This window comes from Eleutherodactylus coqui, chromosome 8 (genome assembly GCF_035609145.1).
Source record: "Eleutherodactylus coqui strain aEleCoq1 chromosome 8, aEleCoq1.hap1, whole genome shotgun sequence".
NCBI classification, from domain to species: Eukaryota; Metazoa; Chordata; class Amphibia; order Anura; family Eleutherodactylidae; genus Eleutherodactylus; species Eleutherodactylus coqui.
The window spans coordinates 1668628-1695558 of NC_089844.1; the positions used below are offsets into that span (position 1 = coordinate 1668628).

General features: G+C 41.5%; 1 protein-coding gene across 1 annotated transcript in view; it reads right to left on the reverse strand.

Annotated features, from left to right (window-relative positions):
* LOC136577418 (CD5 antigen-like) overlaps positions 1-26931 on the reverse strand; it is a 153342-nt gene that overhangs the window by 123201 nt on the left and 3210 nt on the right. Inside the window, exon 2 of the mRNA XM_066577314.1 lies at positions 7784-8098. Within this exon, the coding sequence (XP_066433411.1) occupies positions 7784-8098 (315 nt within the window). The remainder of the gene's footprint in view (positions 1-7783; positions 8099-26931) is intronic.

Sequence of the window (26931 nt, forward strand, 5' to 3'; positions counted from 1 at the left end):
CAGATAAGCGTACCCGCCTGTCAACCGACAGTGCCGACAGGCTAACACTCATCAAGATGAACAAAGCCTGGATTTCCCCAGACTTCTCTTCTCCACCAGCGGACAGCAGCGATACCTAAGCAATACATTGGCTGCACATGCGGACGGAAGCATCGTTCTCTCTCCCCATCCAAAACGGGGACATTTCTGCTTCTTCGATCTGTGTATAATATTCCTCCTCCTCCTCCTGCTCCTCCTCCTGAAACCTCACGTAATCACGCTGAACGGGCAATTTTTCTTAGGGCCACAAGGCTCACTCATATAATTTTTATAAAAATTTTTTATACGTTTCAATGCTCTTAAAAGCGTTGGAACTTTAACTTGAAACAATTTTTCGTTAAACTGGGCTGCCTCCAGGCCTAGTTACCACTTAAGCCACATTAACCAAAGCGATTAATGGGTTTCACCTGCCATCTTGGTTGGGCATGGCCAATTTTTACTGAGGTACATTAGTACTGTTGGTACACCAATTTTTTTGGGCCCTCACCTACAGTGTAATCATAGCAATTTCTATGTTCTTCGCCTGCACTCATGGTACAGAAAGGTGTGTGGGGTTGGCCTACACTTTAGCTACATAAATGTAACTTGGGCCTTGCCTATACTGCAGCTACTGAAATGGAACTAAGACTGCGCTCCCACTGAACTGCTGCTTCGGAATTGTTCCTGGGGCCTGTGTAGGCTGCTACTATTACTTAAATGGAACTTAGACTATGCTCCTCCTATACTGCTGCTTCGGAATTGTTACTGGGGCCTGTCTTGAGTGCTACTATTACTGAAATGGAACTAATACTGTGCTCCCCCTATAATGCTGCTAGTGATATGTTAGTGGGGCCTGTCCTAATGCTACCGCTGAAATGTTACTAATTCTGGGCTCTGCCTATACCGCTGCTAATGGTATGTCTCTGGGGTGTGGAAACAGAGGCTTCCCAAAGACATGATGGTGGCGAGGTGCATATAACCACGGACACGTGGAGAGGACACGTAGTGCCTCAAAAACACCCCCCTCCTCCTCCAACAATGAAAACATTCTTGGCAAATGCCTTTGCATTGGTTCGTCTGGTGGCAGTCCAAGAATTTCACCTTTACCGACACAACAAGAGAGCCCCCCCACCATCCCCCCGCCACGGCCCACTTAATCCTGGCCACATTCCGAAAACCAACAAAATACAACCGTGCTACTAGGTCCGCAGTCACCACCACATTACCACCAACGCGGTTACTGTTAAGGTACATATTACCAGTCTGACTGGGGCATACAGACACCTTGACAGAATGAATAGTGTGTGGCACATAGGTTCCCCATTGCTATGCCCATGTGTGCAGCTCCTGATGGAGGTGGCACAGGATTGGATTTCTCATTGCTTCTGTACAGCATTGTGGGCTATCGCCCCGCCCCTTTTAAAGAGGGTCGCTGCCTAGCCGTGCCAACCCTCTGCAGTGTGTGCCTGCAGTTCCTCCTCATGGCAGACGCACTTATAAATAGACATGAGGGTGGTGTGGCATGAGGGCAGCTGAAGGCTGCGCAGGGACAGTTTGGTGTGCGCTGTGGACACTGTGTCGTGCAGGGAGGAAGGGGGTTGGGAAGCATGTAACCCAGGAGAAGTGGCAGCGGAGTGTCATGCAGGCAGTGATTGTGCTTTGTTGGAGGTAGTGTGGTGCTTAGCTAAGGTATGCCATGCTAATGAGGGCTTTTCAGAAGTAAAAGTTGTTGGGAGGGGGGGGGGCACTCTTGCCGGTATTGTGGCGTAATAGTGGGACCAGTGAACTTGAGATGCAGCCCAACATGTAGCCCCTCGCCTGCCGTATCCGTTGCTGTGTCGTTCCCATCACTTTCTTGAATTGCCTAGATTTTCACACATGAAAACCTTAGCGAGCATCGGCAATATACAAAAATGCTCGGGTCGCCCATTGACTTCAATGGGGTTCGTTACTCGAAACGAACCCTCGAGCATCGCGATAAATTCGTCCCGAGTAACGAGCACCCGAGCATTTTGGTGCTCGCTCATCTCTACATATAACTCATCCCATGGGGACAAATTTGGTGGGGATAACACAGCTCTACTACCCCTGGGGGATATGGTGGGGGAAGTGCTGGAATTGTACTTGAGCAGATGGTTTTCATTTCACAGTCTTATCTAACACTGACGACCTCCTCATCATCATACACTAATCTATTGCACAGACAACCTCCTCCTCATATACCAATATATTACACAGACCTCCTGCTCCTCAGATAATATCTTACACAGACAACCTCCTCCTCTGCTCCAACTACCACACAGCTTCCTACCACACATATTTCCAATACTTATATCTCCATCCCTTTTTATTATTGCGCAATGACAGTTTGCATATGTGATTTCCCTGTGATATCAGAATGTAATGAAGCTCTCTATAATTTTGTACTGGTATAAACAAGTATTATAATATATGACCAGAAAAAGAGAATTGAAACTGCACTTACCTGTAAGATTTAAATTATTCATCAATATAACAAACATAAAAAAACTAACAACACTTTTTTGTCTGTGAATATATTGTTATGAACAAATGGTCTAATCTTGCCCAGAATTGTATTATATTGTTGTGGGCAATATAATATATACCTTCAGAGTCTGGTGTCAGTTTGCTGCAACACAACATCAGAATATTATTATGGAATGCAAGTGGCTTATTCATAATAAGGGCTGTCAGATGAGGGATTTTTAAGCACATGTGTGGGCGCGCTAAAAAATCGTATCTGATTGAACCAATGCTTTCTAATGAAAGCAGTCACTTGTCCGATTTTTACATGAACAAAAAAAAAACGCACCTGTAAAAAATAGGACTGCGTCTATCGCATGTGACAGACAGGAAAAAATGTAAAACTCCTGTACACTGTGACATCCAGGGGTTTCACCTTGTCGTCAATGGGGCCGGCGGCAGCAGCAATGATTTTTTTTTTGGGGGGGGGGATGGGGCTTAAAATATAAGCCCTACTCCGAAAACGATTCCGAGCTATAGAAAAAAAAATGTAAACTCACCTAGAAGCACTGTCCGGTGCTTCTTTCTGGTCCCCAGCAGTCTTCTTCTGTATTCTGGTGGCCGGAGATTGAAGAATCCCCTCTTCCAGAAAGCGCAGCCTCTAACTAGCTGAGCACTGTGACCAATCAGAGTCAGCTCTCAGCCATTCATTGAATGACAGCTGAGCGCTGCCTCTGATTGGCTCAACTGTCATTCAATGAATGGCTCAGCGCTCCCTCTGATTGGTCACAACGCTCAGCCAACCAGAGGCAGTGCTTTTGGGAGGAGAGAATTTTTCAATCCCTGGCCACCAGAATACAGAAGAAGACTGCTGGGGATGGGGAGAAGAGCCAGACAGCGCTTCTAGGTGAGTTAACCTTTCCTTTTTTTTTCCATAGCCAGGGATTATTTTTGGGGTGGAGCTTATATTTCAAGCCCCCTTCACTCTGAAAATCATTGCTGCAGGGATTGCCTTCATCCTATTGCTGTCAATGGGGTGGCAGCAGCACTGGCCCCATTGAAAGCAATGGAATAACATCACGCTCCTCTGCCGCAGCTGTGACAGCTGTGGCAGGGAAGCGCCATCTACTCTCTATGTTTTCACTGGGGCCAGCACTGCTACCACCAGTACCATAGACAACAAGGTGAAGCCCCTGGATGTGACAACATCCAGGGGTTTCACATCCAAGGAATCCCCTGCTACAGTGTGACTGAGCCCTAGGGTTAAAAAGGGCAAATATATCTTGCGCAACCCTATTATCCTGAAAACCAGCCCTGCGAACAAGGGCATCAAGTTCCCATCTCAAGCCGTCCACCTGTAATGATGCTGGTTCTTGGATGTCGAATACACCAAAAGAGGCTACCAACACAGTTCACTGTATTAGTCAGTAGTAATGCAGAATATGTAGTGCTTTGAAGAGTTGTGTTACTAGAAGTTGTATGTAACAAGGTGCAGTCCAACAATGTGGAGAAGTCAGCAGTAGTCAGATGTTTGCAGAGCTTGTTACACAGGAGCAAGAGATCAGAGGTCAACATATGCAAAGCTCGATAAAGCAGGAGATGAGTATTAGTGAAGCTCAGGACAACTGGACACTGATAAGCCACAATAATCAGGTACTGGAAGTACAAAGCTGGGGTCTAAATAGTCCAGCAATTACTGTGATTAGCCATGGAATAAGTGCAATCATAAACTAATCAATGGATTCAGGAAACACACAGCTGAGCAAGGCTAGGACAAGCAAGACTCTAAGGGTCTGGAGCGAGAAGTGTTCAATTGAGCAAACCATGACACAGTTTGCGCAGCTAGTCGGGCGGTCAGTTTAAAGACGCAGATTTAAAAAAAAAAAAACAACCTTTAACAGGATTGTTCAGTAGTTCAATTCCCTGTGAATGGGAACAACTGAATGATCGATCTTTAAAGCGAACCTTTAGGGAACGAGACAACAAGGATTTATATGCCTGTATAAAAAGCAAAAAAAAATGATGTTCCTAATTCAATCGCTGGCCGTGTTCAGACTCAATGATTATCATGTCAATTCTAACAATTCAACGATTTTTATTTTTTTAACACTATCGTTCTGTTTAAAAGGGCCCTAAGTGGCACAGAGGTTACAGCTGCAAAGCAGAAATGGAAATCCCAGATGTAATATTGTCTATACAAACAGCTAGATCCTTTTTACAACATTCTACGGCAGAGATCTTTAGTCTTACTGCTTATTTGGTCTCATCCGCACACTGGTCCCTTCCATGGCTGCAGATGGAGGGTCATGTGATGAGAACAGTCATTCAGCCTCCTCCATTCAAATGACTGAGGTAATAATCCTCCACCTCTATGAGTCAATATATGACCTTTTAAAAGGGCTTGCACTGTGACTAGGGACGTATGCTAAGCCATCTATTTACATACAGCTGTTTCAGGGTCTCCTCCATTGGAACTCACTGTGCTAGCTTCCCAATGGCCAGAAACTGTACAAGTTGAGAAAGCAGATGCAGTGTGCTTCAATGGAGGAGGCTACATGACATGTTGTCACATACCCCTACATTTGGAGCAATCTTATGGCTGAGAGCAGAGTGTAGTCTGGGCTGAGGCTTTCTCAACAAGGGGATGTTGGTTTTCAAATACAGAAAATAGCAGATAACAAATACAGTATATATTAATAAGTTGCATATAAGCTTCTTTATCACACATTTGTTATCTTTAGCTATATTGTGACTGATCCTTTAAATATAGGTACCAATTTCTATATATGGTGAATATATTCTGAACATACTGGCCAGAAATGATAAGTCCTACTTTACCCCAGACCGCATCCCTTATCCATATAACCTCACATTGTATCAGGAAACTAATTAGTAATCTTCATTATGATACATCAGCTGTACATAATTTGTATACAGTTGGAGACTTCTACACTGACAACTGGGCCATATAGTGTGTATGTATGTGTATATATATATATATATATATATATATATATATATATATACTAGCTGATATACCCGGCTTCGCCCGAGTTAATTTGGTACTGGTGTTTATCTGGTGTTCACACGGAAAATCTTATGAAGTCATGGTTACTTTAGAGATACTGAGGAAAAAGATATGTTCACCATTTTGCATAGTTCTCTGCGTTACCCAGAAAACACCACGTGGAGGCAACCATGCGACGTTTCCTTTATATAAAATGACATCAGGAAGTGAGAGAATTAGATTACATACATAAAATTTGGACACTAATTCTTTTGCGCTTAGAATTGAATAATCGAGTTGGGACCCATTAACTTTTCATATTTATGACACAATCAATGCTTGTGCCAAATTTCATGTTTCTATGACATTGGGAAGTGAGAGATTTAGATTATGTACGTAAAATTTGGACGCTAATTCTTTTGCGCATAAAATTAAATAATGGAGTTGGGACCCATTAGCTTTTCCTATTTATGACATAATCAATGTTCGTGCCAAATTTCCCGTTTCTATGACACCGGAAAGTGAAGAAATTACATTCCGCACGTAAAATTTGGACGCTAATTCTTTTGCGCATGGAATTGAATAATGGAGTTGGGACCCATTAGCTTTTCCTATTTATGACATATTCAATGCTCCTGCCAAATTTCCCGTTTCTATGACACCGGAAAGTGAGAAAATTACATTCCGCACGTAAAATTTGGACGCTAATTCTTTTGCGCATAGAATTGAATAATCGAGTTGGGACCCATTAGCTTTCCCTATTTATGACATAATCAATGCTCGTGCCAAATTTCCCGTTTCTATGACACCGGAAAGTGAAAAAATTACATTCCGTACGTTAAATTTTGACGCCAATTCTTTTGCACTAGAATTGAATAATCGAGTTGGGACCCATTAGCTTTTACTATTTATGACATAATCAATGCTCGTGCCAAATTTCCCGTTTCTATGACATTGGGAAGTGAGTGTTTAGATTATGTATGTTAAATTTTGACGCCAATTCTTTTGCGCTAGAATTGAATAATCGAGTTGGGACCCAATTTCTTTTCCTATTTTGGAGATAATCTATGCTTGCACCAAATTTCATGTTTCTACGACATTGGGAAGTTGGAGAACTTTTGGCGAGTCAGTCAGTCAGTCAGTCAGTCAGTGAGGGCTTTCAGCTTTTTATATATATAGTATTTTGTCATATCTTTCTATTTATCTTGTATCTATTTATCTATCTCTCTGTATCTTGAAATTGTGGCATTTTTACCAGAATTCCGAGCAGCATTTTTGAACGCATGGTACAGTGTTTGACAGCACTTTTTAATGCACCCCATCATTGTAATTGGTGAGGAGGTGCATTAAAAACACACGAAAATAGAACAGACAGCTCTCGAAAATTGTGGCTTTAGTTACACCGTGTTCGGGTGCAGATTTGAGTAACCCCATTAAAACCAAACGGAGTGTTGTACCGCGGTTAGTACAGTGCTTGAGACGCCACGCTAATAGCAGTAAAAAGCTGTGTGTGTGCAAGTGGTTTGTGGGGCTTCAAACAAAGTTCCCTAATAGCTTTAAAGTATGCCTATATAACTACACACATTATATATATATATATATATATATATATATATATATATATATATATATATATATATGACGAAAGCCCTCACTGACTCACTCACTGACTGGCTCGCCACTGGTTCTCCAACTTCCCGATGTCGTGGAAACATAAAATTGGGCACAGGCATAGATTATGTCCAAAATAGGAAAAGTAAAGGATTATTATTCAATTCTAGCGCAAAAGAACTAGCATCCAAATTTTAAGTACGGAATCTAATTCTCTCACTTCCTGATGTCATAGAAACTTGAAATTTGGCACAAGAATTGATTGTGTCATAAATAGGAAAAGCTAATGGGTCCCAACTCGATTATTCAATTCTAAGCGCAAAAGAATTAGCGTCCAAATTTTATGTACGTAATCTAATTCTCTCACTTCCTGATGTTATTTTATGTAAAGGAAATGTCGCATGGTTACCTCCACGTGGTGTTTCCTGCTTAACGCAAAGAACCATGCAAAATGGTGAACATATGTTTTTCCTCGGTATCTCTAAAGTAACCACGACTTCATGAGATTTTCCGTGTGAACACCAGATAAACACCAGTACCAAATTAACTCGGGCGAAGCCGGGTATATCAGTATATGTATATATATATAGAGCACAATATAAATAAGTATACATATTTTAATTTAGCTTATGACAGATATATAAGAGCATGTGAGTCTCTTACCTGAGCATATTGCACCAGCATCTTCTTCATGATCACAGTTATGTTTACCATACTGGTTTGCTGGACAGTCCCAGATGTATGTTTCATTCCCTGCACATTGTACATCATCCAACCAGATCTCCCCAGTTCCTCTTCCATGATAGCCTCCAGTTGTAGCTCTGACACTATAACCACAGCCCAGCTGCTTACAGACCACATCTGCATCTGCTTTATTCCAGAAGTCATCACAGATTGTCCCCCAACTTCCATCATGATAAATCTCCACTCTGCCCGCACATCGGCTGGGACCATCTACCAGCCTCAGCTGGTTACTTTCTGCATTAGAAAAAAAACTCATTTACCATGATGACTATATAACTATATACCACAATCACCAACCAGATTATCTTGGACTATTACACCTGAGCAGCATCTTCTTTTCCTGCCCTTTCCATGTCTTTCTATCAGATGATCCAGCAACAGAACCATCTGTCATTTGGGTCTCATTTCTTTAAAAGTGCTGCGGAATAAGTTGGCGCTATACAAATAGAAATTACCACTGAGGTACACATGACCACTGACTGTTGTTGGAGGTATGATAGTAAATTGCCCAACCGCATGACCACAACGTAATTCTCTGCACACAACTTGGGTTTCATTAATGTCTCATTGGATGCTGATAGCTCTGCTCAATGTTAATGTATAGGGAATAGGGATGAGCGAGTATACTCGCTAAAGCACTACTAGCTCGAGTAATGTGCTTTAGACGAGTATCTCTCTGCTCGTCCCTGAAGAATCGGGGAGCGCCGCGGCTGACAGGTGAGTCGCAGCGGGGAGCAGGGGAGTGCGGGCGGGAGAGAGGGAGAGAGAGATCTCCCTCCGTTCCTCCCCGCTCTCCCCGGCAGCTCCCCGCGGCGGCCCCCGAATCTTTATGGACGAGCAGTGAGATACTCGTCTAAAGCACATTACTCGGACGAGTAGTACTTTAGCGAGTATGCTCGCTCATCCTTAATAGGGAACACAGCATTGCAGAATATGCCGTCTCATAATTCTGTACAGCTAACTGTAGATTTCAATGCAGAATTCTGCTAATTTCAATTTTGCATCAAAAAATACGTTAGCAGTGCGGCATCTGAGGAGCAGGTCCCCAGCCAAGGAGACAGCGGGGTATCCAATAGCAACCTGTCATGGGGCTCTACTGTCTCCACAAAAGGATGGCTAAGAACCCGACCTCGTTACTAACCAGAGGAGATCATGTTTAGTAACCTGTTTTGTCAACATTCCTGAATCAGCGGTGGATTACTCACTTTGAATAAAGAGTAGTCCACTCACGGAAAGTACTTTTTCCAACAAGACCTGGGAACATGCGGCCTTTTTCTTTTTGCTACAACTTCTTTTTTTCATATAACAAAGGATCAACTTGTACTTAATAACTTAAACAGTCGTAGATTATTAGTAGTAGGCTTACATTCCTCTCCTTTTACCTTACACTCATGCAGTTTGGGTTTCCCAAGGCACATATATCCACAGTCATAGTTATCTGTTAGATCTCTCTCTCTCTTGGATGAAACTCTCACACTTGTAGTTATCATCAGGCGGTGCATAACTTGCAGTTTCTGAATAGGAACATGCGTTTCTTGCGCTCCCACACCCACACATTCTTGGCATGTCCTGGGTTCCTAAATGCCAAAAGGGCGAACTTCTTGTAAGGAGAGATTCCGACACGGCTGAGCTCTGGCAGGAGCACCAGCCCATTTCTCCTCCATCTCCATCATTCGACCAACTCCAACTCACAACCTCGTCTCTTGATGCCTGATCCACTACTCCTTCACCTACACACAGACCTATACATAACTAGACAAATACAATACACTTTCCATACATTACCAAACATTAACCCTTTCGTGCCTAGAAGTGTTAATACACATAAAACTGACTCATACAACACTCAAGACAATGACACAAGACATACATATAACATGCATTCTAAAGTGCTGGAGGGGACCGCAAATTCTGGGCCAATACAGTTATCCACAGGAAGGCATATTCTACAATACTGTTATAGAATATTCTGTCATGCATGAATGGGCCCGCCGAAACTGCAGCACACGCTCAAATTCTGTTGAAAATGTCTTTATACAATAGTCTCAAATAGTACAGAACTTCGAGAATATTTTTATCCATTGTAGCAATGTCTACGTAGTGGGTGGGGCCCGACAACATCACATAGGCTCACTTACACCAGATCAAAGTTTAAGTTACTTTTATTTTTTCTTACTTCCAGCATAATACAAGGTAACCCAAGGAAACAGCAGCCACTGGTGACCCTTGACCTTAGTGTAAAACGGAACACAAAATAAACTGTAAACTGGCAAGGTGCCAGCTATACTTTAGGTTCTTCTCACCCAAGGCCGGTTTGCAGCAAACGTTGATCAGGAACCCAAAAAGTTGCACACACTTCCAGGCTCTAACCCTGAGGGCGCCTTCACACTTGCGAGAAAATAGTGGATTTTTGAGTAATACGAGAATGAGTGAAAATACAGAATTATGAAACCCATATCAATGGTTTCATTTACATCTGAGATGTATGCACTCATCAGATGTTGCAAAATTTGTAAATCGCAGCATGTCCTATCTTTCTGCGTGTTTTTTTATTGTCCATGTTTTCCTATGGAGACTTCGTTTTATCGCATTACAATGCACAAACTTGATATTTACGTGTGATGCAATGCGTTTTTAACACTAGAAACTCCTATTGTCTATCATGAGAAAATCACAAGCAGCATTGTTTTTGCAAGAAAAAGCATTTTTGAGACATCTGAGCAAAACGTGATATTGTAGAGGTTTTCTCGCAGCGATATCGCAATTGCTTGTGTGAATGAGCCCTTACTGCATGGCCTTGTAGTCTTTTTTGTCCCAGTAATAAGCTCTGTGTTTTTATTGGGACCCACAAGAAAGCCCTGGACTGAATAGTCTACATCCCACCCAGCACCTTCCCATTTACCTGTCCACACCATATAAACACCATATCCACAGCACAATTTTGCAGGAAGATAAACACAGCTGGAACCAATTAAGCTGGATAGCCTTCTAAATCATTGCACCAATGTGAACAGTCCTCAACAGCGCAAAAAGTACAGTAAAGACCTTACAGCTTCTTTCAAAGACACTTGGGGAAAGTTTGCAAAAATGTGGCACTATTGGTTGGAGTTCCTAAACTCGGAGAAATATGAAAATCTTCATTGAGTTTACATACTGAGCTCTGTAGATTCCCTATCCCGGGTTCTAGTAAGTGGGCCTAAACTAGAGATGACCGAGCATCAAAATGCTCGGATGCTGGGGTGCTCGGGGGGGGGGCCTGATGCAGATGGAGACGGACGTGTAGAGCCAAGCTCCGCTCTTCAAAGCCCTTTGAAAGTGACATAAAGCAATCCCAGCTTTGCCAGACTGAACAGAGAAGCACCCCATACCTCAAGGAACAACATGCCGAAAAGGAGGAACATAAAGACTCTGCTCCACAAAGTGTCAGACTTCTTCTCCTCCCGTGGCTCAGCACAAGCACAGCCTGTCAGTAAAGATGGCGTCTCTCCGCACACGAGCCCCGGAGCAAGCAGGGAGAATCCACGACCCTCAGCAACCTCCTCCAGTGAAGCAGTGGCACAGGCAGACAGTCCAGAGCTCCCACACGGAGGTTCACCAGAAACTCTCTCTCAGAATGGGGTGACAGTGCCGAAAGGCCCCATATTGACGCGGCAGAAACACCTAAAATGGCGCCGTTCAGCTCTCAATCCCAATCCTCCTCTTCCTCTCCTTCTGCAAGTCCAGAAAAGCAGAAACCCCGTATTTCTCCCTCATCTAACCCGTGCTAACAACAACTTTCTTTTGATGAAGACCTGATCAAAAATGTCCCTTCCTCGAGCCTCCCAGCTTCGGAGGACCTCATTAAAAGCACGATGCTTGCCTTACATGGATCCTTGCAAAGGGACATCCAAGCTCTCTCTGTCACAGTTAACAGCTCCATACAAGAGCTTCAAATCCGTACCGACCATATTGAAACCAAAAAGAGCGAAGTTACAGCATCCCACAACAATTTGATAGATGCTCATTACACACTAGAGGAAGAGGTAGAACTTATTAAAAACAAGCTGACCGACCTATAGGATAGAAGCAGAAGGAATAACATTAAATTCAGAGGCATAGATGAGAACGTGTCTCAAATAGACCTAAAAAATTATCTTACTAAACTAATAAAGACCATTCTTCCTAACTCTAATGAACAGGACTCCATAATTGACAGAGCCCACAGGCTAGCAAAACCGAGCTTCTTGCCAAACTCCATTCCACGCGACGTGATCGCTAGACTGCATTTTTTTTCATATAAAAGAAGAATTGATGATGACCTCAAGGAGATCCCACCCTCTTCCATCTCCATATACTAACATTAGCCTTTATGCAGATCTATCACAATCCACAATCCGAGCTCGGAAATCCTTTTCCCAAGTGACTGCAGCTCTGAGATCTGCCAAAATCCCATGTAAATGGGGTTTCCCAACAAAAATTATGATTCATAAGAACAACGCTATGCACATCATATCATCCCCAGAAGCCGGAGAAAAACTTCTAGCAAAATGGGACATCTCGCTCACAGACAATCCACAAACTGCTAGGCCTCAAAGAACCCAAAGTTCCTTCAATCGACGCACACTACCAACTACCCCGCCAAGAGGAGAACAACTCAACCCTGAATGAATCATCGTCGATCTGACTAGCTGGGTTTCCAGGATACGTGAGTAAATAACGGGCTTTATCCTGCAAGGCAAACTTTTTTGTCCCCCAAAAGACACCAGGTTATGAAACCTGACTTCCTACAAAGGTCTTGCATCAAATCCATGGAAGACAACCACTTATGTTTCATTCAATAGAAGACCTACACTTGGTTTAATATGTTCTATTCATCCTGTTTTGTTTATTTCTTATGCTGCCAAACTAAACCCTAACATTGAGCTTTCCTTAAAAATATATCATGTCCATTAAAATATACTCACAAAATGTGAAGGGACCAAACACACCCTTCAAAAGGGCAATGATTTGGAAGGATGCAAAGACATATAATGTAGACGTGTTGTGCTTACAAGAAACCCACTTCACAAAACACACTAAACCTAAATTTACAAATAAAAATTTTCCCCAAATTTTCTCAGCCAGCGCTCAGAATAAAAAACATGCGGGAGTGTTAATAGCCTTTAAGGAGAATCTCCACTTCTCCGTAGAAGAACAAAGGAGTGATCCGAAAGGCAGATACATTATTTTGAAGGGAACGCTTAACGAAACCCCAATTACATTAGCTAACATTTATGCACCTAACAGAGCACAAATATCCTTTTTAAATAGAATAATAAAGAAAGTCAAAAAAATCCAAAAAGGCAAATTAATTATCTGTGGGGACTTCAATATCATCCCAGATAAAAAATTAGATTCCACAGCAGACAGTGGAACATCCGCAGTTTTACAACCCTGGCTCCATAGAGAAGGTCTTTATGACACTTTCAGATGCCTTAATACCTCCTCAAGGGAATTCACTTTCTTTTCATCGAGACACAAGACCTTTTCTCGAATCGACTTATTTATAGTGGACAGATGGACTCTCACTTCTATAACAAATTCCACTATAGGAACAACTACGTGGTCTGACCACTCCCCCATCTGCATAAACTTTAACATTAACGCCCTTTTAATCCAGCTAAAATATGGCGCAACAATATAAATCTGCTCAAATCACCCAGCGCCCAAGAACAAATCAAAAAAGCTCTGACAGAGTACTTTGCCTTAAATAAAAGCCCAAATATAAATAATTTCACTCTCTGAACGCCTATAAGGCGGTGATCAGAGGGGCTCTAATAAAATTGAAAGCACAAGAACAAAAAAATGAACAAGCTAAACTTAATACCTTGCTGGAAAAAATTAAAAAAACAAGAAAAAACAGAACAAGAAAATCCTCAAAACAACTCCCAGTAAGAAGAGAACTAAGGAAAATGCTTTTAGACAACTACAATAAAAATCTCATATACTCCAAAGCTAACTTCTACTCCAATATAGATAAACCCACAAAATTAATGGCCAAATTGGCAAAAAAAAGACAAATAAAGGCAAAAATTCCCTACATAAATAGCATAAATGACCTCACAACAAAAAATTTCCCATCCCTAGCAAATTGCAGAACAATTTAAAAACTTTTATGCCAACCTGTATAATTTAAAAGAGTGCACAAACACCCCTCAACCTGCCCCGGAAATCATAGACAGGTTTCTAAATAGCGTGACCCTTCCCTCTGTGGGCTCACAAAAAGAAGCTCTAAATAAGCCCATATCTATTATAGAGGTAAACAAAGCAATAAATATATCCAAAAACCATAAATCTCCTGGGCCAGACGGCCTGCCCAATGAATACTATAAATTATTCGCACCTATTCTATCCCCACATCTAACCTCTACGTTTAACGAGTCAATGACAAAGGGTGCAATGCCTGAAGAAATGTTACAAGCCACAATAATCACGCTACCCAAACCAGGCAAGGCCCCTACATCTCCAGCGAATTTTAGACCCATTTCACTTCTAAATACTGATACAAAAATATATTCTAAAATATTAGCATCAAGGTTAATAGAGATCTTGCCTGAAACAATACACAGCGACCAAGTGGGGTTTACGAAGGGCAGAAACGCAGCAGATGGTGCACGAAGAACCAGAACCTTGTGGAAATTATGGGCTCGAGTCGAGCGCCTTCTCTCCTCCTTTCCCTGGATGCAGAGAAGGCGTTCGATAGAGTCCACTGGGGGTTTGCATTTGTTGTCCTCCAGAAATTTGGAGTAGGTGACAACTATCTTCATGCGGTTCGAGCCCTTTATGCGAAACCTTCCGCAAGGGTACTGGTAGATGGAGCCCTATCTTCCCCCTTTTACATAACCAACGGTACCCGTCAAGGGTGTCCCCTCTCTCCCTTATTATTTGTCATGTTCATAGAACCCCTGGCGGAGTCAATTAGACTGTCCACAGAGATTAGAGGAATCCCGACCAGCTCAAGACAACACAAAATTGGACTCTTTGCCGACGATGTCCTCCTATCTCTAACTGACCCCCTAAACTCCCTAAGAAGTGCACACGAACAAATATCTCATTTTAGTGGCGCCTCCTATTACAAATTGAACTCAGATAAGTCACAAATACTGGGAATCAACGTAGGAAGAAACTAAAAATAGATATCCAAAAAGAGTTCCCCTTTCAGTGGCACACAGAAATACCTTGCCTAGGGATCAAAATATGCCAGTCCAAGACAAAGATTATATCATCTAATCTAGACCCATTATTAAATTCACTCAAAAAAGAATTAGAGGATCTAGAAAAGAAAGAACTCTCCTGGTTTGGTAAAATAACGCTTTACAAAATGCTGATCCTACCAAAGATCCTCTACTGTTTCCGCACACTATCCTACCCTATCCTCCAAAACATAATTTCTAACTTTCAGAAACAATTACTAAAATGTATCTGGAATAAGAAAAAACCTAGACTAGCCGCTTCAATCCTGTATTTACACAGGAAACAAGGGGGTCTTGGAGTTCCAAACCTATTAGCATACTATCAAGCAATTATTATAAACCAATCTGGCGCATGGCTGAGAGAATCTCAACTCCCTCCATGGGGACATATAGAAAAATAAAGAAATCACAATAGAACCTTAGGATCTCTTATCACAGCCTCCATCCTAGGAATCTTATACCTAAAGATTGCTACACCCCTACTAACACACAATCTCTCTCCTTTAATGAAAACAACTCTGCACTGCTGGAATTCTCTGCCATGTAAATATAAATCCATTCCCAGAGATTCACCAACACAACTCCCTTTAGAAGTTCTTTCTTACTATATTCAAGATTTAAATACCAAAGAATGGAGCGAAAAAGGGATTAAACTTGTAACAGACCTCTTTGACAAAGGAAAACTCCTTACTTTCAGATCAATTCAGAATAAGTTTAGTCTACCAAACACAGAAGCATATTCCTATATGAAAATGATTTCCTTTTTTTCACAGCTCCCATCTAGAGAGGTGCTCTCTCCCTAAGCAGTTGGAATCCCTATTCCATAGATGCAACACCTCTCAAACCTCGCTAACTAAATTATTATATGATACCATATCTGGCAATATGAATAATGTAAAAAGAATACATTTGTTAAATTGGGAACGAGATTTACGAAGAAATTTCCCCCCTTCGCAACGGTTGTAGCCCTTTGATTGGGCAAACAAAACCACCCTCTCAGCCAGCTAATTACAAACGCATCACAAAGTCCTATCTAGATGGTACTATACACCTACAAAATTAGCTAAATGTTTCCCAAATGTTAACAGAGATTGCTGGGGAGAGTGTGGCGGCGAGGGTTCACTCTACCACTTATTTTGGGAGTGCCCTAAAATTCTACTGTTTTGGAGAGAAGTATTAAACTTTATACAATCCATCACGGGAGTAAGGTTATCACACTCCCCACCATTAGCCCTTCTTCTCCTATACTGTGAATATATCCCTGGAAAGAAAAGGAAATGGATTTGCCACTTTCTCCTAGCCGCAAAAAACATCATAGCGAAAAAATGGAGAGTGGTGTGCCCCCCCCCCCCCATCCTCAAAGATCTACTGGACATGATAGCAGATCATCATTGCTATGAAAAACTATATGCAAAAAATAACAACTGTCTACACAAATTTAATTATGTTTGGAAGTATTGGCAGCAATTTGAGTTAAAAAATGTGTTTTAAAGAAAATATTAGTGTTCTTATCAGATTTAACAACTTATATTTACGGCAACCTCTTACTACTTCAAATCTTACTACTGAAACAAGCGGTGTAATTGTTAAAATGTCATTCAACAATATATGTTCAGTTATATATTATACAAAGTTGTTGCAAACACTCATTATATACATGCTGAAATATCAATATTGCATACCTTCAGCACCCAACTGTCGTTTCCTAGATTAATACACAAAACTGTTACAATGTAGCTAATAACATATGTTTCTTCTTCTGTAACCACTTGCCAAAATGTAAGAGTGTAACACCATGTATGCTTTGAAAGTGTTTAATAAAAAATACTTTGGGAAAAAAAAAATGCTCGGGTGCTCGTTGCTCAAGTCGAACTTTTCGTAATGCTCAAGAGCTCGTTTCGAGTAACAAACCTCATTGAAGTCCATGGGCGACTCGAGCATTTTTGTATGGGACCGATGCTCCGCATAGGTTATGACTTGTCAAACACCAGAAAACATCAGAAAGTCATGGAAACACCACAGAAACGGATAGGGAAGGGCAGGGGGGCAGCATGCATGGCTGCATCTGAGGCTGCCAGGTCCCACTATTAAGCCAAAATGTGGCATCACCCTCCTAACAATTTACTTCAGACAAACCATCATTAGCAAGGCACACGCGCTGGCACATCTTAGCCAAGCACCACACTACCTGCAACCAAGGACAATCACTGCCTACTAGTGACATTGCTGCCTCTTCTCCTGGGTTACATGCTGGCATTGCTGTGCACCCCACCCCCCACCCACCCCCGCACAACTTTGCATCCACAGCACACAAAGGTTTCCCTGTGCAGCGTTCAGCTGCCCTCATGCCACATGCTCGCTTGATAGCCACACCACCCTCATGTCTATTTATAAGTGCGTACTGGATTAGCAGGAACCGGAGGCACACACTGCAGAGGGTTGGCAGGGCCAGGCAACGACCCTCTTTGAAAGTATGGGCGATAGCTCACAATGCTGTTGAGAATTGATGATAAATTGACGTACGATCATCATTCTAATCCCGTGCCCCCTCCGTCACAAAATTGTCAGGAGCCGCAAATGTGGGCATTAAGGGGACTCAGGTGCCAGCACTTCTACACATCTGCACAATGCAGCAATACTCTGTGTCAGAAGCACAGGAACGGGCACAGGTTCAGGCTCGGTCCCAGCCTCCACCTTGTGTGACCCAAGGTGCCGCGAGTTACATAGCAATGAGAAATCCATGTGTCCCCACACAATTCATTCAGTGTAGGTGTCAGATAGCTAAAACACCACAATGGGAAGTGTTTGAGTTCCTTGGGCTCCCCTATGCTGTGGGAGCACAAAGATGGTATTACACAAGAAGAAATCAGAGCATCCAAACATGGCAGAGTTTCACCCCACCAAGGACTCCAGCCTTGGCCCACATTTCTGCCCAAGTCAGTCAGTGCATTTGTGCCAGATAGGTAAAACATCGCAATAGGAAGTCTTTGTGCACCAACAGCATAGGTAGACCCCAGTAACATTTCTGTAGCAAGATTATAGGCGGACCCCAATACCGATTTTTAAAGCAAGAGTATAGGCGGACCCCAGTAACATTTCTGCAGCAAAAGTATAGGCAAACCCCTCAAACCATTCAGTAGAAACTGCATAGTCAGACCCCAGTAACATTTCTGTGGCAAAATTATAGGCAGACCCCTGTAACATTTCTGTAGCAAAAGTTTAGGCGGACACAAGTAACATTTCTATAGCAAAAGTATAGGCGGACCCCAGTAACATTTCTATAGCAAGAGTATAGGCAGACCCCAGTAACATTTCTGTAGCAAAATTATAGGCAGACCCCAATACAGTTTTTTAAAGCAGGAGTATTGGCAGACCCCAGTAACATTTCTGCAGCAAACGTATAGGCAAACCCCTCAAACCATTTCAGTAGAAACTGCATAGGCGGACACCAGTAACATTTCTGTAGCAAAAGTATAGGCAGACCCCAGTAACATTTCTGTAGAAAAAATATAGGTGAACCCCTCAAACCATTAAATAGAAACGGCATAGGCAGACCCCTGTAACATTTCTGTAGCAGGAGGATAGGCAAACACTAGTGACATTTCTATAGCAAAAGTATGGGCAGACCCCAGTAACATTTCTATAGGAAGAGTAAAGGCAGAACCCAGTAACATTTCTATAGCAAGAGTATAGGCGAACCCGTGAAACATTGGTGTACCAAGAATATGGCGGACCCCAATAACATTTTTGTAGCAAAACTATAGGCGAACCCCTAAAAAACTTTAAATAGAAACTGCATAGGCAGACCCCTGTAACATTTCTGTAGCAAGAGTATATACGGACCCCAGTACCATTTCTGTAGCAAGAGTATAGGTGGACGCCTCAAACCATTAATTAGAAAAGGTATAGGCAGACCCCAGTAACATTTCTGTAGCAGAAGTATAGGCAGAACCCAGTAACATTCCTGTAGCAGAAGTATAAGCAGACCCCTGTAACATTTCTGTAGCAAAAGTATAGGCAGAACCCAGTAACATTCCTGTAGCAGAAGTATAGGCAGACCCCTGTAACATTTCTGTAGCAAAAGTATAGGCAGAACCCTCAAACCATTCAGTAGAAACTGCATAGGCGGACCCCAGTAATAGTTCTGTAGCAAAAGTATAGGCGGACCCCAGTAACATTTCTGTAACTAAAGTATAGATCAACCCCTCAAGCCATTCAGTAGAAAGTGCATAGGCAGACCCCAGTAACATTCCTTTAGCAGAAGTATAGGCAGACCTCTGTAACATTCCTGTAGCAGAAGTATAGTTGAACCTAACTAACCATTCTGTAGAAACTGCATAGGCGTACCCCAGTAACATTTCTGTAGCATAAGTTTAGGCGAACCGCTAAAAAATTGGTGTACCAAAAGTATAGGCGGGCCGCAGTAACATTTCTGTAGCAAAAGTATAGGCAAACCCCTCCAACCATTCAGTAGAAACTGCATAGGCGGACCCCCATAACATTTCTGTAGCAAAAGTATAGGCAGACCCCAGTAACATTTCTATAGCAAAACTGCTTAGGCGTAACCATAGTAACATTTCTGTTGCAAGAGTAAAGGCAGATCCCAGAAACTTTTCTGTATCAAAAGTTTAGGTGAACCCCTCAAACCATTCAGTAGAGACTGTGTAGGCGGACCCCAGTAATAGTTCTGTAGCAAAAGTAAAGGCAGACCCGTGTAAGATCTTTGTAGCAAGAATGCAGGTGAACCCCTGAAACATTGGTGAAGCAGGAGTATAGGTGGACCCCAGTATCATTTCTGTAGGAAAGGTATAGGCAGACCCCAGTAACATTTCCGTAGCAAAAGTATAGGCGAACCCCTCAAACCATTCTGTAGAAACTGCATAGGCGGACACCTGTAACATTTCTGTAGCAAAAGTATAGGAAGACCCAAGTAACATTTCTGTAGCAAAAGTGTAGGCGAAACCCTCAAACCATTCAGGAGAAACTGCATAGGTGTACCCCAGCAATAGTTCTGTAGCAAAAGTATAGTCAGACACCTGTAACATTTCTGTAGCAAGAGTGTAGGTGAACCCTGAAACATTGGTGTAGCAAGAGTAAAGGCGGAACCTAGGAACATTTCTGTAACTAAAGTTTAGGCAGACCCCAGTAACATTTCTGTAACTAAAGTATAGGCGGACCCAACCAACATTTCTGTAGCAAAAGTGTAGGTCAAACCAACAAGCCATTTAGTAGAAACTGCATAGGCAAACCCTTGAAACATTGGTGTACCAAGAGTATAGGCAGACCTCAGTAACATTTCTGTAGCAAAGGTATAGGCAGAACCCAGTAACATTTCTGTAGTAAAAGTATAGACAGACCCCAGTGACATTTCTGTAGGAAAGGTATAGGCAGACCCCTGTAACATTTCTGTAGTAAAAGTATAGGCAGACCCCTGTAACATTTCTGTAGGAAAAGTATAGGCAGACCCCTGTAACATTTCTGTAGTAAAAGTATAGGCAGACCCCAGTAACATTTCTGTAACTAAAGTATAGGCGGACCCAACCAACATTTCTGTAGCAAAAGTGTAGGTCAAACCAACAAGCCATTCAGTAGAAACTGCGTAGGCAAACCCTTGAAACATTGGTGTACCAAGAGTATAGGCAGACCTCAGTAACATTTCTGTAGCAAAGGTATAGGCAGAACCCAGTAACATTTCTGTAGTAAAAGTATAGGCAGACCCCAGTAACATTTCTGTAGTAACACTATAGACAGACCCCTGTAACATTTCTGTAGCAGAAGTATAGGCAGGCCCCTGTAACATTTCTGTAGGAAAGGTATAGGCAGACCCCAGTAACATTTCTGTAGCAGAAGTATAGGCAGACCCCAGTAACATTTCTGTAGCAAAGGTAAAGGCAGACCTCAGTAACATTTCTGTAGCAAAGGTATAGGCAGAACCCAGTAACATTTCTGTAGTAAAAGTATAGACAGACCCCAGTGACATTTCTGTAGGAAAGGTATAGGCAGACCCCTGTAACATTTCTGTAGTAAAAGTATAGGCAGACCCTAGTAACATTCCTGTAGTAAAGTATAGGCAGACCCCAGTAACATTTTTGTAGCAAGAGTGTAGATGAACCCCTGAAACATTGGTGTACCAAGAGTATAGGCAAGCCCCTGTAACATTTCGGTAGCAAAAGTATAGGTGAACCCCTCAAACCATTCAGTAGAAACTGCATAGGCGTACCCCAGTAATACCGTGTTTCCCCCAAAATAAGACAGTGTCTTATATTAATTTCTGTTCAAAAAGGTTTAACTTTTTTACATGTATAGCTGACTGGACACTATTTAAATATACTTTTTAAATTAACTGTTAGCAGGGCTGAATTTTGGAGTAGGGCTTATATTTCAAGCAACCCCAAAAAGCCTGAAAAATCATTTTGCATCCTCAAAAATTCTGGAAAATCATGCTATGTCTTATTTTCAGGGAAACAGGGTAGTTCTGTAGCAAAAGTATAGGCAAACCCCTCAAACTATTTAGTAGAAACTGCTTAGGCAGACCTCCATAACATTCCTGTAGTAAACGTATAGGCAGACCGCTGTAACATTTCTGTAGCAAAGCTATTGGCAGACCCCAGTAACATTTCTGTAGCAAAGGTATAGGGGGACCCCTGTAACATTTCTGTAGCAGAAGTATAGGCAGACCCCTGTAACATTTTTGTGGCAAAGGTATAGGCAGACCCCAGTAACATTTCTGTAGCAAAGGTATTGGCAGACCTCTCAAACCATTCAGTTTCCTGAGCACCAGTGACCAGAACAGTATTTCATGTGAAGCGTGACAAGTGCCTTATATAGTGGGAGGATAATGTTCTTGTCCCACGCTCCTATGCCTCTTTTAATGCACACCCCCCCCCCCCCCCCAAATACTTTATTTCCTTTTGCAGAAGCTGCTTGACATTGATTGCTACAGTTAAGTTTACAGTTAACTATTACCCCCCTGGTCTTTTTACATAGCTCCCTTAGAACCCTTTGGTGTATTTCATCTAGGCCTGTCTATATATATATATATCCCTATTTGTTGACTTATTCTTTATAATACAGTTGAAATGAATTTAAATATCAGAGACTTCTCAGCTTGCCATCTAGGACTTCCCTGCAGATGTATTTCAGTAAACCCTGTGTTTGAGGGAGCTGAATGACCGTGTTATATCTGCCAGAGACTATTATAACACACAGAAACCCTTCTATGTATAAGGGGTAGGTGCCATTTATTATATTCTAGATGTATAAGAAGTTACACAGTGATCACTACTTAGATCACTCTCACACAGATGTATATTGCGTAAATAGCGTTACAAGTCACTAGAGGATCCGATTTCTTTCAAATATATATCAGAATAAAGCTTCCGTAAGAAGGATTCGATGCCTATTAGAAATCCTGAAGCAGTCAATCATTTATGAGCTGGTGGGATAGTAGTCACACATGTACCATGTGTAAGCGGCAGTCTTTTCATATTGATGAACATAGCTAGTGGTCTCTCATGATGTTATGTTTAAGCTGCAGCAGAAATCTGTTAGTTGGAGCTCCTTCAGACAACCGCATTTAAGCACATATTTGCGCGTTCAAAATTTACCTGTGCAATATGCAGAGAATAATTGATTTTAGTAGGTTTGCTCTCATTTTCAATTTTGCGCACAGAGAAAGCTAGGACCTTTTTTCCTGCATATTTGCACACCAAGGGCTCCATAGAAAATGTGCAATACAGTGTGCAAATTTGCAAATTTTCCAGCAGCACACATTTAATCCCAACAAAAAGGGGGGGGGGGTGTTACTTCACGGTCATATGCATATCCAACTACGGGGTTATGAACCAACGACCCCAAGGATTGCTCTTCTAATATAAAGACTGTTTTTGCACCATTTATGCTGCCACACTTCATTATATTTCTGCAATACAGTGTGCAATTTCATGAAAAAAAACCTCTGCACCTTATTAGGCTAAATACCTATATGAGAAAGATAAATTTTTTTAGCACAATGGACTGAATTTATGGTTGAGCAGCTTAGACAAATGCTTCCACAAGGTGGTTATTGTATGGAGGAACATGCGCGTCCATCAGTTGGATAAGGCATCTTTCAAACTGCTGTATGTTTGGCGGTCCAATGCCGGTTCTGTCTCCACTTTCCATCCTTCATGCAGCACACTTGGCTTACATTTTGTTAAAGAAGTCACAGAGGCGGGTGTATAGTCTGTAGAGAAGACTGAACAATTCACAGAACAGACTAACTAAATTAAAACTACATTTTATTAGTATTCGTTAAAATATAGAAAATAGACTGACAGACAGAGACTCAATGTCATAAATGATATGGAGACCCTTATGAGAGAGCGTGTGTGGAATATCGTGAAATCACACAAACTAGCTCCAAGTTGCCAACTCGGTGTTCTCTGAGGGAGAATTTAATGCATAAACACAGAACGTATCTATCCATAAATGTTTCAAGGACCTCACTTAATGCTACCGAGAATACACCAGAAATTGGTGGGAGATCCAAGGACTCCAAAAATACGAGGAGTTAAAAATGATCCCGAGGGGTCTCTGCAATCCAATTTTACCAGCTAAATGCCTTCGCACACCTGAATTCCTCAAAATATGGGAGAATGAATCAACTAGAGCCTCCCTCAGTTTAATAACATTTTTGATTGAGGAAGAAAAATCGACAGTAACTAATCAAAAAAAACTGGAAGAGCTCATAGAGCAGGCCAAAACGTTCTCTACTGACTCCGAATACTCAGAGAAAGAAAAACATTAACATCAGAATCTAGAAAGATATATCTCTTAAATAAAAGAGAGAAAACATGTACAATTCAATCGCGATCTGCAGGAGTTTAGAAAGAACCGCGCGTATGCTAGCCAAATTACAGAATCTAAAATCCGCTCAGAAACGAAGTTGAGCTCCTCGGACTATGATCAATCCGAGAATGAAGGTTACAAAAACCATAGAGGAATGCAACACACTAGATGTACCCGTGGGCGTTTTCCATCTCGCCATCGTGGGCGCAGAAGGGCCAACCCATTTCCCACTATTTTTAAAGGGGAAGGAGAGACCCTCAACCACCTCAATAGATGTAAATCAAGCACCCAGGATCTCTGATACGGCCGGTTTGTTAGTCTGTTCTGTGAATTGTTCACATTTTGTTAAAGGCTTCAACTTTATAGTATACCAAAAAAATGCCATTTCATCACTTCATCCAATAAAAAGTCTATATTAAACATGGATCCAATAGTGAAGGATCGTTGACAGATGGCATCTGCCGGAGGTATTCGTCAGACATATAGTTTTTTTTTTATCTCACACCACACATCTTGGGATATGTTGAGTTAAGGCCATGATGACACATCTGTATATACAGTATGGCACAACTATATATAACAAAACAAGTATAATGTATTGTAAAAAACTAATCACTGTTACATAAAGTAAACATCTACATCACTACATGACTTCACATCTGAACCCTCTGCACCTCGCAGTAACACATCCGATATGATATACACAAAATACAAAGAAATTAGCTCACCATTGTGTAGTAGAAAGTATGTCCCCATACGTCCAGCACTGTAATTAGCTACAATTAAAAACCCAAGTACAGTTTGTAATGTGTGAGTTCTGGATTTTTTGGGATGTGCACATCATGTTTTGTAATTAACCCCTTAGTGACCAAGCCTGTTTGCACCTTAATGACCAGGCCAAATTTTGCAAATCTGACACGTGTCACCTTAGCATGGAAAAAGACCAGAAAGGTTTTGCATATCCAAGCGATTCTGACATTGTTTTTTCGCCACACATTGTACTTCATTTAGGTGGAAAAAAAAGACCGATAGAATTTGTGTTTATTTATTAAAAGCGCCAAAATTGGGAACATTTTGAAAAAATCGTCATTTTTTCACATTTCCAACTGCAATATCTCAAATATGTGCAAACATAATATAGAAATTTTTGCTAAGATTTATATTTCCATCCGTTTACTTTAGTTTGGGTGCACATTGGAAAAACTTTCGTTTGTTTTTAACCATTTAGGAGACGTACAAATGTAACATTACTTTTCAGCATTTTGAGGAACACTTTGTTTTCCTACACCAATCCAAGATTGGAAAGACTCATAGGAGTCAAAATGATAGATACCCCCACAAGTGACCCCATTTTAAAAACTACACCCCTTAACGTATTCACTGAGGGGTGTCATGAGTATTTTAACCCCACAGTTTTTTTTTTTCAGTCAATGCAATTTAGAAGAGAAAAACAAAAATTTCATATTTTTGCAAATATGTCATTTTAAAGACAGGACTTTTTTCTATAGTACACATGAAAATTAGGATTTGCACCCCAGAATGGATACCCCTGTTTGTCCCGTGCTCAGAAACATACCCATTGTGGCCCTAATCTTACATTTGGATGCACAATGGGGCCCAAAATGAAAGGAGCAACCGGTGGCTTTCGGAACAGAAATTATGCTTGAAGGAGATTTAGGCCCCATTGCCCACTTGTAGAGCCATTGAGTGACCAAAACTATGGAGAACACCCACAAGTGACCCCATTTTGAAAAGTAGACCCCTTAACGAATTTATCTAGGGGTACGATGACTTTTCTGACTTCACAGTTTTTGAATGAATCTAAGCCAAGCCGAAGGAAAACAATTACGATTTTCATTTTTTTTTGTAATTCTGTCATTTTAAAAGCAGTTTTTTTGTACAGCACATATATGAATAAAGACTTGCACCACAAAATGGATACCCCTGTTTCTCCCGTGCTCAGAAACATACCCATTGTGGCCCTAATCATATGTCTGGATGCACAATGGGGCCCAAAATGAAAGGATCAACTGGTGGCTTTCGGAACAGAAATTTTGCTTGAAGGAGATTTAGTCCCCATTGCCCACTTGTAGAGCCCTTGAGTGACCAAAACGATGGAGAACGCCCACAAGTTACCCCATTTTGAAAAGTAGACCCCTTAACGAATTTATCTAGGGATACGATGACTTTTTTGATTTCACAGTTTTTGAATGAATTTAAGCCAAGCCGAAGGAAAAAATTATGATTTTCATTTTTTTGGCAATTGTGTCAATTTAAAAACTGTTTTTTTTGGAAATTGTACATAGGAATGAAGACGTTCACCCCAAAATGGATACCCCCATTTGTCCCGTGTTCAGAAACATACCCATTGTGGCCCTAATCTACTTAAAGGAAACATAGCTAGACCTATAATGGAAGAAGCACCCGTTGGATTTCAGGGTACAACGGAATAAATTCTAGTCCCCATTGCCCACTTGTAGAGCCATTGGGCGTCCAAAACGATAGAGAACCCCCACAAATGACCCCATTTTAAAAACTAGACCCCTTAACAAATCCATCTAGGGGTGTACTGCATATTTTGACCCCAAAGTATTTGAATGAATCTAAGCAAAGCAAAAGGAAAAAATTACGATTTTCATTTGTTTGTCAATTTTGTCAATTTAAAAACTGTTTTTTTTGTACAGTGTACATAGGAATGAAGACTTTCACCCCAAAATGGATACCCCTGTTTGTCCTGTGTTCAGAAACATACCCATTGTGGCCCTAATCTACTTACAAGACACATGCCTAGGCCCATAATAGAGGGAATGCCCGCTGGATTTCAGGGCAGAACTGAATAAATTCCAGGCCCCATTGCCCACTTATACGGAAAAAAATTTGACTTCCTAAAAATAATCCTCCCACTCCCCCCGCCATCCCCATTTTTTGGCATTCCCTAAATATTAGATAAAGGTAATAATATAAACTGCGTTTTATGTCCGAAGACAGGGGTAATTACGGAGGCTAGTTGGGTTGGGCTCATGGGGC